Source organism: Canis lupus, chromosome 29 (assembly GCF_048164855.1).
Source record: "Canis lupus baileyi chromosome 29, mCanLup2.hap1, whole genome shotgun sequence".
Taxonomy (NCBI): domain Eukaryota; kingdom Metazoa; phylum Chordata; class Mammalia; order Carnivora; family Canidae; genus Canis; species Canis lupus.
The window spans coordinates 9,382,970-9,396,147 of record NC_132866.1 but is presented as its reverse complement, the minus strand read 5'-3'; the positions used below and the strand labels follow the sequence as shown (position 1 = coordinate 9,396,147).

Here is a 13,178-nt window from a genome sequence, read left to right as displayed (position 1 = left end):
ATTACCTCCTGTAAGACTTGAGCAAAATGTAACTGCTTAGTGAGAAGCCAAAAAACAACATTTATAGCACCTCTTTAGTGAGAGATATCCATGTTTTGGGGCCCCTGGCTGACTCAGTCGGTAGAGCATGTGACTCTTGATCTTGGGGTCTGGAGTTTGAACCCCACGTTGGGTGTAGAGATTATAAATAAATAAGCTTAAAAAAAGGGAGATACCTATGTTTTATTTATACACATACACATTCACACATGCTTTTGTGTATATACGTATATGTGTGTGATTATATCATATTATGCTAACTTTATCATGTGTTGTGCTAACTTACATTGATGTATTTGTGTGGGTGCTGATCTTATACTATTTTGTTGTTACAGTTCATAGAAGTAAAACATGAAACTATTGAAAGTAAACCAGAAAGATAGCACAACAGCCCTAGGGTCCTACATTTTGCCAGCTGTCTTGCTTTGGGGATAGTTTCCACGAAGTGCTGTATTTTAACACAGTGTGTCATCTGTGGAGGGACTGATTTCTTCATTGTGTGAAGCAGAGGTTTTCAGACTCTGCTCAGTGGGACCTCAGAACTATATATTCTCTGAAATCCGAGGAAATATTTGAAACAATACTTTAAAACTTTGTTGACACACACCTGGGGAGCTTGGCAGGTTTGGTTTCCGTGGCTAACACAGTCTCTCTGTACTTGGCATTGGGTTACATGTTTCTTCCTCTCTCTCTTTTTTTTTTTTTTTAAGATTTTATTTATTCATGAGAGACACAGAGAGAGAGGCAGAGATATAAGCAGAGGAAGAGGCAGGCTCCCTACAAGGAGCCCTATGCAGGACTCGATCCCAGGACCTGGGGATCATGCGCTGAGCCAAAAGCAGATGCTCAACCACTGAGCTACCCAGGCACCCTTGGGGTTACGTGTTTCTATCTTTCCTTCCATTCTGGATCCTCCATACTGTGTCGCCTTGGATACCACCAGCATATTGCCTTGTGCCGATGGATTAATTTGGTTTTGTACTGTCAGGTAGCTGTTTGGCCCTGTCTGCCTTATTAAAGAATATCCGTGATCACAGGACAAACTATTAAGAAACAGGTGCTGTTTGCAGTCACTCATCAGTCTGCATCAGGACTCTGCCTGGTAATGTGCAACCTGGGGAGCAGTTAGCAGATCCCAGGCTGCCGCTGGCATCCAAACCCCTGGTGTCAAGTTATCAAGTTTGTCAAGATAGCTTTATTGTTCCCAATGATGGACTTTGTCATAAGAATATCTTCTAAATTGAGCTTATAAAATAAATGAAATCCTGCTTTTTTCTCAGTGCATGGGATTCATTTGGAAGAAGAGTTCTACTGTCAAAAATGTTTGGAAACCACTGATACAGTAAAAAGAGGGCAGATTTTAGAGGCAGACAGTTCTGGATTTGAACCCAACTTCCAGTGCTTGCTAACTAGATGGCCAAGGGCAAAGTAATTTGCTTCCCTAAGCCATTGTTATGCCATCTGGAAAATGGGCCTGTTCTCCAGCAGGCAGGCTGTTTTTGGAGACTACGGAGAAAGGTACAAATGGGCCTAGCCCGGTGCCTGACACAGAACGGAACAGCTCAGCATATAACTATGATAAAGCTTTTCATGCTAGGAATTAAAGTCCTCATATTTCATGACTGGTCATTAAGAGCTATCTTTTATGGAAAGACATACATCTTATTTTATTTGCGTGTATTTCCATATTACCTTGTATAGAGAATATCATGTATGCATATCCTGGTAAATGCATTTTCCTCTAATTGAGAGACGTTTTAGCGGACTGGAGTGGCACATTCTTTCTGATGCATCTTTGCGGCAAATTAATTTCCCTTTCTTTCATTTTGAAAGTGCATGGAGCCTTAACAGAATAATTTATTGTACTTATTTTTTTCTAGTAGGGAAAAAAAACATCAAACAGCCGAGGGGAGCTGCTTTTATGCATTGGGACTCCAAAGTGCTGCTTTATTTTTATGTACAGGCTCTTTGTGGGTGGACTGCAGAAATCCCTGCTCTTGGAAATGTTTCTGAGCCCTCTGGGAAACTGAACAGGGGGAAAAGAGCTAATTAAAAAAGCTGCCATCCGCCTCCTCTAATTAACTTGCTCTCTGCTCCTGGGAGAGGGAGCGGAAATGTGAACACCACGCGGGCAGCACCGGAAGTAAATGCCATTCCTGTGGTCCACGGTCGCCCGTGGTGTTTTGATGCAGAAGTGGTTCGTGGTAAACAGGCAAGGGACCACAAAGGGGCTTGGTGTGCCCTCTCCCGCCCGCGCGGGCAGCGGTGAATGTGGCTCCTTCTGAGCAGGTGCACCGGCGGGGCAGCTGCAGCAGGGGGGACCTCATTGGAATTCAGCAGCTCGGACCCGAGAGCATCCGGCCCTCCCTGTCGCTTGCTTGTGCTGTTGGGAAAGAGCAGGGGTCCTTTGTGCTCTAAAGCCGCACGTCGCCAGGGCCCAGGGTTGCAGAAGCCCCGGGAAGAGCGCAGCCGTTCACTCCGTGCCTCCACCGCACGCTGGAGCAGCTCTCCGCGTCCGTGGCCGGCAGTGTGGCTAACTTCCTCCTGACATCTTGGACACATTTAGATCCCAGGGGTACGGCAAGGGGATCAGGGGTGGGACCTCACGGGACAGAGGCTGTCCTTCGGCAGAGATGGCTTTTGCGACCTGGCGGATGTGGCCCTTGGTGGAATGGGCCCAGTGGATGTGGACTGCGGTGACCAGCAGTGGAGACTCCAGCCTGATGGCCCTCCAAGGAAGCTCTGAAAAGAGGCAAGTTGGCTCCGTGCGCCTTGTCCTGATGCGTGCAGCGACGGGGGGCAGGGTGACATCCAGGGCCCGCCAGGGGGACCCGATCTCTTATTCCTCTTTGATTCTCCAGTGCGTGACGTCCTTGTGTTTTTCATGCTGGCGAACAGGCCCTGCAAAACTCCGCTACCTTGATCTGCTGTCGTCCACGTGTGTATCCTCACATCCCCCAGACAAAAGCTAAGGCCTTTGATATTAATGTGTGTTTGTAAAAAGTCAGCTGGCCCCCATCCTGTTTGTGTGGGTTCAGTCTTTACGCGTGAAACTTGATAGCGTGCAAGCTTCAGCTCATTGGATCTCGTCAAAAGCAGCTCTGAGGTTTCTGTTCTGTCTCTTTGGGTCCCTGGAGGGCCTTGCGGCTGGTTGGAGGAGCCAGGGTTCTTGGGGGTGGGGTCTTTGGCGCTGATAAAATGAGTCACTGACAAGTTGTAAAAAACGTCAATGTGTAGATTTTTCTGAAGGAAAACTCGCCGGATGGCTCCTTTTTCCTGTGCTGGCTGACGGTGGAGGAGATTGGCTTGGTTCCTGGTTCTCTCCGCCTGCTGGCAGATAGTCTTTAGAAGATGCTGTCCTGCGTGGAGGTCACTAGTCCGTTGACCCTCAGCAGCATGAGCTCAGCAACGTGAGCATTTCATGCTCTAGACTCACCTGGTTCGTCACCCTCTGATTGTGTGTCTTCACCCAGATTTGTCTGCTGGGTCACTTTTGCCAGCAGCAGTCCTGAGTATCCACCCTCTTGATGATTACCTTCCCTGTTGCAAATGAATAAATGGCATTTTAGTCTCTCTACGATATCTCGAGGTGGGAATCAGCCCAGGGGATGCTGCTGCCGCCGCTCGTACTCTGGCATCCTCAGAGTGAGGTTGGTCCAGGGCATCTTGGGCAAGGGAGGAGCTGCCCCTGCAGCCTGAGGACACATGCTTGGCTCCAGAGGTCTCATTCTTTTTGGCTCAAAATTGAGCCCCTGGGAGAAGCAGGATGATGGAGAAGGGCTATCTGCTCTGGGTTTTCTAGAGTCCAGGACAAGGCTTTAGTTTATTGAGCAGCCTCCCTCTTATTTCTGAGTCGGATGTCCTTGGGGTGGAAGTTTGGTCCCGTTCCCTGGATGAAGAATCTTCCTTGAGAGCAGACCTTCCAGCAGAGCAGCAGCGGTTATTATCGTTCTCAGTGAGGTCAGCAGGCTGGGTTTAATGTCTTGGTCTGGTACATCCTCCAGCGAGCTGGCTTGTCAGCTTACTTTTTTGTTCGTTCGTTCGTTCATTCATTCATTCAACAGATATTTATTCATTGCCTCCTGGCTTAGGCTCAGAGATGCTGTGATAAATAAGGCTTGCTGCCCTCATGGCCTTGGAGCTCAGTAGATGAGAAAGATAACACAATGAGGAAGTGAATAAATCTAGAATAAGTTATGAGAAGCTCTGGGAAGGAAGGGCAGGGGAGAGAATGATGCGGGGAGAGACCATATGAAATTTGGTTTCATGGAGTATGGACCCTATGATGTGTTGGAACCATGGCATCGTAATGTGTTCTGGGAATATCAGTTTGACTGAATTGGTGCCAGAGTTGATCAAAGGTTCCCTTGTGTTTGTATTTGTCACTGAGGCCAGAAATATGTATTTCTCACGGGGCTTAGTTCAAAGCATACATCATTTGGGAACAAAGCTGGTGATAATGAGATTCCCTCTTGGGAATCATGCTGGGAAATGACTTTCCTCACATCTTTCCTTGAACAGTTAAATTGGGCAACAAGCCTGGATCTCGCTGTCCCGGGTAGGGGTCAGAGGGCCACACAGCCTCAGCAGTGCTGGCCCCCGGCCCCTCGGAGCAGACTCAGCCCTGGCCCCTGCCTAATCCTGTGCTTTTCTCCTTCTCTCTCCATCAGGAGTTCTGACTCTGAAGAAGCATTTGAGACTCCCGAGTCCACGACTCCTGTCAAAGCTCCACCAGCCCCACCCCCGCCACCCCCCGAAGTCACTCTAGAGCCTGAGATCAGCGCACAGCCTCCCCTGGAAGAACCAGGTAACCAAGGTCAGGTGCTCCCCCGGGGAAGCTTGGGAGCAGCCCTGGGCTGGGGCAGCTGGTTGGGGGGTACCCACTGGAGCTCCTTAGACACTCCCCAGCCACTGGCGTCTTTCTGCTCCAGGCTCTGCTCACTGTATCTGAGTGAACAGATACAGTGGATTATTCTGTTTGCTTTGATGATGTTTAGGGCTGGCCTGTGGGGAAACCACTCATTTAGTCCTGGTACCTTTCACTTGGCATCCAGAATTGGGTTTGAGGGGACAAGTGGGTCTGGGAGGTTTCTGTGTGGAATCCTATCTTAGGTTCTAATATTTGGCCCTTGATTCCCATAAGAACACTAGTTCTAGACAGCCCACATGAATCTGCATTTGCATAAAGACCATAGCCTCCAGGGGCTGGGGAATGGAGGTATGTAGTAAATGGGAAAGAAGAGAAAGCCAGAGATACCCAAACCCATGCAGGATGGTTCATTTATCCCTCATTAACCACAAGTCCCCTGATTTCCTATCACTTTCCAGCATCCTGTCTCCCTAGTGTGACTTAAAACACAGACCTTTCCCTACCTTTCAAGTATGATTGCTGGAGGTAGGAGGGGATGGGATAGATCTCGGTCCCCAGTCTCAGCCTACTCACCTGGCTCGTGTTTTGTGTGTGCATCCTCCAGTTACACCAGCAGGAGTGGGACTACCTCCAGCATGGAAGTTTAATATGAGAGCTGGAAGGAGAATGGGGACTGCCAGAAATGGTCCTGCAGGCTGGTCAGGGGTCAGGTGGTCCCAGAAGTGATTCTACAGGCTGGTCAGGGGCCAGGTGGTCCCAGAAATGGCCCAGCAGCTGATTAGGGGGCTGGGTAGTACTGTCCTTAGACCTGCACTACCTTCCTGCATTGGGTTGTGTATTTTAGAGGGCCCCACTCTGACTTTCCTCCAGCCACAGTCCTCTCTACGTGGTGAGGCTGCAGGGCCAATCTCCTAGACCACACTCTGGATTCCTAGGGGCAGCCACTTCCTGGGCATATCTGGTCCCCTTCCCATGGCCCATCTTCCCAGGTTGACTTTACTCATGTTTGTATCTTGGAGGAACCAAGGATGGGGCCGAGACCCACAGGTGGGGTGTCCACACACCTGTGCTCAAGGCCACCCCAGGTGAGGGAGGAGAAGGAGCAAGCTGATGGCTGGGCCTCCATTCATCCTCTTACCCTGGCCAGAAGCCAGGGGAACTGTAAAGTCAAATGACATTTTGACCTTGATATTGGTTTTACAAAAAAATGGGTAGAATTCTTTCCACCTGTCCTGGGTTCAAACAGGCCATTATTTTAGAAAGGGTAGACACTCTGGGGCCGATTCCTAAGCAGATTTGCTCCCCAGTCCTGGGGAAAAGGGTTAGGACCAGTTTTGGGGAGGGTAGATGTCTTCGCTGGTGTCTGACAAATACGATTTTCATACTCTCCCGTCTCTGACAGCTCATCAGCTAGTAGGATCTGATTCTGCATGGCTAGCCTGGGGGCTGGGCCCTGAGAGGGGAATTATTGCAATTTATCTGGTTTTAAAGTAGAGAAGGAGCCAGAAGGACTGCTGAGAGCTTTTTAGCGTTCCCATTTTTTCTTCCATATTATGAAACATCTAAAAATTCATTTCCTGTAATACTGCAAAAAAAAAATCACCCTTAGATTGTAAGCCCTAGATCAAACATGTGATTGGAAGTAAACTATCCTTTCTTGTGGGTACAAGTTCATGCCCACACATGGGTGGGATACTTTAGGAAAGAATTGAGAAGAAGATGATGGTGTATCACAGTGTAGGGTCCATCCACCTGCTCCACGGAAGTGCATGCACAGGGAAGGATGTGAGCTGATGCGTGCCTTCTAGAATTTCCAGCCAGTCATCCTGGGAGCATCTGGGGATGATTTGGTGCTTCTGTTCTTTCCTGTGGCCTGTCGTTCCTTCTGCCTGACTTGCTTTTCAACAAAGCAAAGAACAATCTCCATTCTTAAAAACAAACACGCACAGCACCGGCCTCTTTCTTAGGACGGCAGCTTCGGAAAGAATGAGCATCACAGGGGATTGAGAGACAACCGCCACCCGGAAGGGGTTGGAGCTGGTAATTGCCCCGAGCCACAGCCCCACAGAACTTTTCACGACATCAGTTGGAGTCTTTGAACAGGGATTTTCTGCTTCTCTTTCTTGGAAAACTCCAATGAAGCTAAATATAAACCGCTTACATAATGAGGACTCTTACGATTGGGATCGTGACTGCTTAGAGCCCCCCTGGATTGGGCTGTACAAAGATCTGTTTGATTTGCTGCACTTGTTAGAAAAGTCTGCTGGTCCATTCTGCAGACAGCGTGGGGCACAGCAGAGGCGTGAGTAGGCGGGTGTACCTGCTTTCAGAGGTGGCTAGAGGGGGAGAAAGGTTCCTTCGGAGAACCGCAGGAAAGAAAGGGCACCGAGGGAGATACCTATTGTTTGGCTTTCCTCTGCAAAGTGCCTGGAATATTGCTAAAGGTGCCAGAAGAGCCACATGAAATGATAGATTAGACCCTTGGCTGTGAATAAAGACCTGATTTGCTCTCCTAGAAACCCACATGGTGGGAAGCAATCAGGCAGTGGCCTCACTTTGGGTCCTGCCAGCATGTATGTGGCCCTGGGGACAGGAGGATGGGGGGATGCCCTTCATCTAGGCTGGACTGGGCCAGGATGCAGCTTGTCTGAGCCCGGTTTTCTCTTACCCGTAAAATGAAGAGGGCAGCCTGCCAGCCCCCCAGGGTCCTCCTTCCCTTTCTGGCCTTCCCTGGTTCTGAGATCACAGTGTGTGGCTGCCGTATGGTGGCCAGTGTGGGGCATACGTAGAAATAAGCAATAGCTCCCATTTAAGTGTCCACTGCGTGCCAGGCCTGTGCTGGGTTCTCTTTGAGTTTCATAACCAGCTCAGCCCAGAATCATCCCCCTGTGCTCACATCCCTGTGTAACATTACCTGCTCCCCCAGTGGGAGGTGGAGATTCCAGACCTCGCCCTCCATGAGGGGTGCTGGGATCAGAACCCAGAACTCTTGACTCCTTTCCATTGGGAAACCAGGCTGCTCTCTGCAGGTGAAGCGAGCTGGTGCATTAAGGTACCCCAAGGCAGAGGATGGACAAGCAGTTGTGAGGTGGGCAGCAAGCGGATGGTCAGTGAGCTGAGCCTGGTTTTGTGATACCAGAGGTGGGCTCCTTCGATGGTTGCCCTCCCTCCGGGGACATTGCTTCCCCTGTGGTGAAGCCTATTTTCTTCCCTTCGCTGGGAGACTGCCCAGGAAGGCCCGTCTTGGGGCCTTGGAGGTGACTGGAGACACTGCCCTGCGTGCTCTAGACCTTTCCTCTCTGCCGCAGGGGAAGGGTGGCCTTTGCTGAGGCACTGATTGTGTTCCACATGGTTGTTCGTGGCCAGTGTCTTTAGGGGGACTCAGAAAGGATCTCAGCACACCCAGTGGCTTCTGTCCCCCAGGGGACCATGTCTCCATACACATTATTACTTACCTTCCTCTCCCCTGAGTCTGCAGGGCAGGGGTGCCCCTACAGAGAGATAGGAAGGCATCCGGGAGCCCAGCCAGGTGAGGGCCTTCCCAACCTTCCCTGGGGCAGGGGTACAGGGAGTGGGTGTCACTTTCACATGCACAAGGGTTGCCGTGTCCTGGTACGGCTGTGCCCTGTGTTGGGAGCTTAAGTGGTTCTCACTTTTTGTCCTCACGAGAATGCCTGGTTTTCAGCTGAGGCTCAGAGGTGTCCACCTGCAGGAGGAGGGTGGGCACACCAAGAATCTGGAGGGGCTCCGAGCCTCCGAGCGAGCACTGATTTCCCTTAATGACTTTCCTGGGGGAACTGACTGCTCTCTGAGCCCCGCTCAGTGGCCCCTGATGGCCCCGCGAGGTGCACAAGGATTTCACGATGCTCATGGGCCCAACATACCCAGGTGAGTAGCTCCTTTCCTCCCAGGACAGAGGATGAGCTGGGCCCTGGGACTGTTGTCCTGCTACAGCTAGAACAACAGGTCACATTTGTGCATGTTTTCCTTGCAGCAGGTACTGTTAGAAGGATGACCTCTGATTTATGCCACCCCTGCGAGGTGGTTTTGGGGACGGTGACAGTGAGGCACAGTGAGGTTACGGAGCTTTGGCCAGGGTCACCCAGCTGAGCAGCGGCAGAGCCAGGGTCTGTGTCACCTGGGGCCCGTGAGCCCTGACTCGGCTGGAGTCCGCACTGGGGCGTGTGGTGTCCTAGTGATCCGTCGCGATGCTATCTTCTTTAGCTCGTAGAGAAAGCGCTTCCAGAACTGCTGGTTTCATGCCCCCTGTGACATGGAGGGGAGGTGGGAGGTGGGGGGAAGTCTGGGAACACAGGCTGAAAGAGCAGAGTGGCCACTGTCAGAGTCACCCCTGCCGGTGCCTCTCCCCACCTCCCAGGAGTGAGAAGCACGGAGTTTGTCAACAGGAAGACAGCCCGGTGCTTCCCTGGGGCCTGGCCAGGGGTGGACAGTGGCCCGCCCGGCGGGCAGCCCTGCGTGGGGAGAGCCAGGGCAGGACATGGGGTCGGGGGAGGAAGCCGCCGAGCTCTGGCCCGGAGGATGCAGGAGACAGCAGTCCCCGGGGCAGGGGAGAAGGGACATTCAGTGTGCCCCAGGCAGAGCCGGCACCCAGCCCAAGGCTTTGCACGCTGCCCTGCAGCAGGACTGCACGCTCCAGCCCCCACGGTGCTCCTGGTGCCCCTGGGGAGATGTCACTCTTTGCTCCTTGCACTCTTTGCGAGGTCCCTTTTATGTTCTCCCATCCTAACTGGGGCGGCTTCATTTGGCTGCTCACACGGTGGGCTCTGGTAGGAATGAGCTGGTTTGCATAGAGAACTTCCATCTCTAAGCAAAGACACCCTGGTTAATACTTGTCACTCCCCACAATGCCTCGGGCCGTGCTGCTCCATCTTCAGATTTTGGCATTTGAAGGAAGGTTTGAGAAGATAGACGTGTGAGATCAGGGCAGGCGTCCAGGAGGCAGCGGGCACAGACCCAGTGGGTTGGACCTAGTGGTCCTCAGGGCCCAGCAGGGTGTCTGTGAGAATCTGAAGGCCCTCCTGGTCCGGAGGAGCAGCTGGCTTCTCATGGGCCTCCTGCCTCTCTTGTTGGCCCATTCTGGGCTTGGTGACAATATGGGAGGGTGGGCACACAGGGACCGCCCCTGCTGCCACTCCCACCCTCCTCATGCCCCCTATCTCCAGGCAAAATCCCTGCAGGCAATCAGAGTTCACCTCAAAGGTCAATCCAAGCCAATCCAGGCTCCTCCTCCAAACCATTTCTGTGGCCAGATATTAAACTGTTGCCCCTGGAGGTTTTCAGGTCCTGATAGGGAGCAGGTGCGGTGAGCCAGCCCAGCCCCCAGACTTCCCTGCTCATGGGCGGCCTGTAGCACCCGTGAGAAATGGGGGTTCGGAGCCCTCACCCCAGCTGTGCCATACTCCCTGGGGATGTGTCTCAGGATAGGCAAGTTTGGGAAGTGCTGCATTCATCATGGATTTGCTCTGAGCCCACAGCTACCAGTAAAATGCCACCTAAAGACCAATAATGCTCCATTTGGATCTCATTAGCCTACTTAAAATGGAGACCTTTTCCAGAATAAACATTAATCGTAATAGATTATTACTCATGTACTTAGAGGATGTGAAGTTATGTCCCCTGTCTATGAGAGCCATTCACATTGATCTGCTGGTTGAAGGTGAGAGTCTGGGAGCACTGGGGTGCCACGCGTTGACACGTTTGGTCCTCTGGGCCCATGGATCTCTGCCCAAAGTTGGGGGGTGGGTAGTGGTGAGTGGGAGAGAGAGAAGCACCAGCAAAGCTGGCATTAAGTACTCCAGGGAGAAGCAGCCCCACAGGGCTAGGGAATGTGGCCTTGGGAGATGGTAAGGTGATGTCCACGGGGTAGAGACACCCCTCAGTGCCTTTCTGTCTTTGCTTGGAATTCCCTCCTTTCCAAACACATTTGTTTTTAACCTTAGTTTGGGGGTTTTACTGCCCTCCACTGGTGTTGCAGAGGACATTGTGTTCTCCCAAGTTCAGTTGTTGAAGCCCTAAGCCCCAGTGTGATTGTATTGAAGGTAGGACCTTTACAGAGATGTTTAAGGGTAAATGAGGTTGGAAGGGTGGGGCCCTGATCCATTAGAACTAGTGTCCCTGTAAGAAGAGGAAAGGGCCCCAGGGATGAGCCCACACAGAGGAAAGGCCATGTGGGGACACAGAGGAGACGGCCATCCGCAAGCCAACGAAAGGCCTCAGGAGAAAGCAAATCTGTTGACACCTTGACCTTGGACTTCAGCATCCAGACTATGAGACAATAAATGTCTGCTATTTCCCCCACCGCATCTGTGGCACTTGGTCATGGTGTCCTCTGCTGACTGATGTCCCTGGAAATCCCCCCTTTCTGCCAAGCAAACCTGCATTGGCTGAACCAGGGATGCTCATTGTGTCATCAGACTGAGCCCAAACCTGGAGCCAGGACAAGCATTGCCTAGGTCTGCACTGATGGGGTAGATGGATCCATCTGGGGTCTCGTCTTTCCTCACCTCTATGTCCACTGCACCTCCACAGTGGCTGATACACGGGAGGCACCCAGCTTATTCATGGAGTGAATGAATGAACAGATTGTCTTCATGCAGATGTGGTGTGTGGAATTTAGAACCCCAGTGGGTGGGGCTGCGAACCCAGTCGGACCACACTTGCTTTGGAAATTCAGGGCCTCTATGTGGCAGTGACCTTTTCTCGGGTCCGTATCCAGGGTTCCTCTGAAGAGTGCTTTGAAGGGCCCTCCCAGCCCTGTAATAAGCCCTATAGAATAACCTTCTTAACTACCACACAGTAAGACAGTGGTCCTCAGCCAGGGATGATGAGGCCTCTCGGGACATTTGGCAATTTTTAGAAGCATTTTTTTTTTTTTTTGAGATTTTATTTTTTTATTTGAGAGAGCATGCACGAGTGCTGGGGAGGGGGAAGAGAAGAAGCAGACTTCCCGCTGAGCAGGGAGCCCAATGTGGGGCTCAATCCCAGGACCCCCGGGATCATGACCTGAGCCAAAGGCAGATGCTTAACTGACTGAGCCACCCAGGCACCCCTAAAACATTTTCGGTTGTCACAGCTGGGGTTGAGGTGCCAATGGCATCTGGTGGGTGGAAGCCAGCAATGCTGCCTAACACCCTGTCATGAAAAGCGTAGGCCTCTGGCCCAGAGAACCCACCATCCCGACAGAGCGCAGTGCCAAGGCCTAAAAACTCTTCAGCAAGATCAGGTTTCCTAGTCCATGATGATTTAATTAGGGAATGTCAGTTCTGAAGAGGAAAGGGTGTTTAGCAGACAGGGAGCTTTTCTTCTGGGTCAAAAAGTGAGCAGATGGTTGCATGTTGCATGATTTGAAGGAACTAGTGACATCTGAAGGTCCTCGGAAGGCCCGGGAGAGACAGGAGGCTGGCGATTGTGAGCCTTGCTTTGGAAACGATGGGATGGGTGAGGCTCCTTCCCTTCCTGTGAGGCTCATGTGAAGGCAGCTGTTCCCCTGGGTCCTTGGGTCCTTCTGGCCCCCCTGTGCTGTGATGGGGTGGGTTGACAGTGCCAGGCCCCGGAAGAAGTAGAGAGGGAGTTGGTTTTATAGAAGGAAGCAGGGAGGAGGCAGGAATGTTTTTCAGGTGAGAGAGGAGTCATTTGGTAGAAGGAGCCGTGAGGCTTTAAAAGGGCCTGTCTTGCAAGACACCAGCTCCAAGTAGGGCCTGGGTAGCGTAGGGTGCAGGAGAGACGGGACAGTTTAGAACCACAAATAGATGTGCTTCCAGAAGGTGCCTTCAGTTCTAGAGGTGCTTATTGCAAGAGAAAGTGTGACAAGTCCAAGGGAGAGCTAAGGTGAATCAGACCAGTTCCTGAACTCAGGAGGCTTGGACTTCGTTTGTGTCGTCTTCTCCCGGGTGGCACTTCCTCCGCTGGGATTTCTCCGCCAGGTGCTCCAAGAGAAGTATCTGCTCGTGAGCAAAGTTGGGAAGCACCGCGCAAATACCACTTGGGCGTTTGCAATAGTGAGCGTGAATTGCTCTGAGAAAATGTACAGCAAGAGGCCAGTTCAGGTTTAGCAGAGCGTTTTCCAAACCCTGTTCATTTGTTGGGATGAGGCTGCCAGATTCTGTATATAAAAAATATAAGGTGCCCTGTTAAATCTGAATCCCAGATAAACAAGGAATTACCAAGACGTGTTTATACCTTTTTCAGTGATCTGAAATTCAAATTTATCTGAACATCCTCTCTTTTATCTGGCAGCTGTCCCAGCCAG

At 51.4% G+C, this 13,178-nt stretch overlaps 1 protein-coding gene across 19 annotated transcripts in view; it reads left to right on the top strand.

The window, feature by feature from the left end:
• Positions 1-13,178, top strand: part of TACC2 (transforming acidic coiled-coil containing protein 2) — a 213,260-nt gene that overhangs the window by 157,145 nt on the left and 42,937 nt on the right. For 12 of the 19 annotated variants that reach the window (XM_072805034.1, XM_072805046.1, XM_072805045.1 and 9 more), the window contains one exon: positions 4,710-4,855. In XM_072805034.1, coding sequence (XP_072661135.1) covers positions 4,710-4,855 — 146 coding nt within the window. The remainder of the gene's footprint in view (positions 1-4,709; positions 4,856-13,178) is intronic. The other 7 variants (XM_072805038.1, XM_072805049.1, XM_072805044.1 and 4 more) reach the window with 1 other exon arrangement.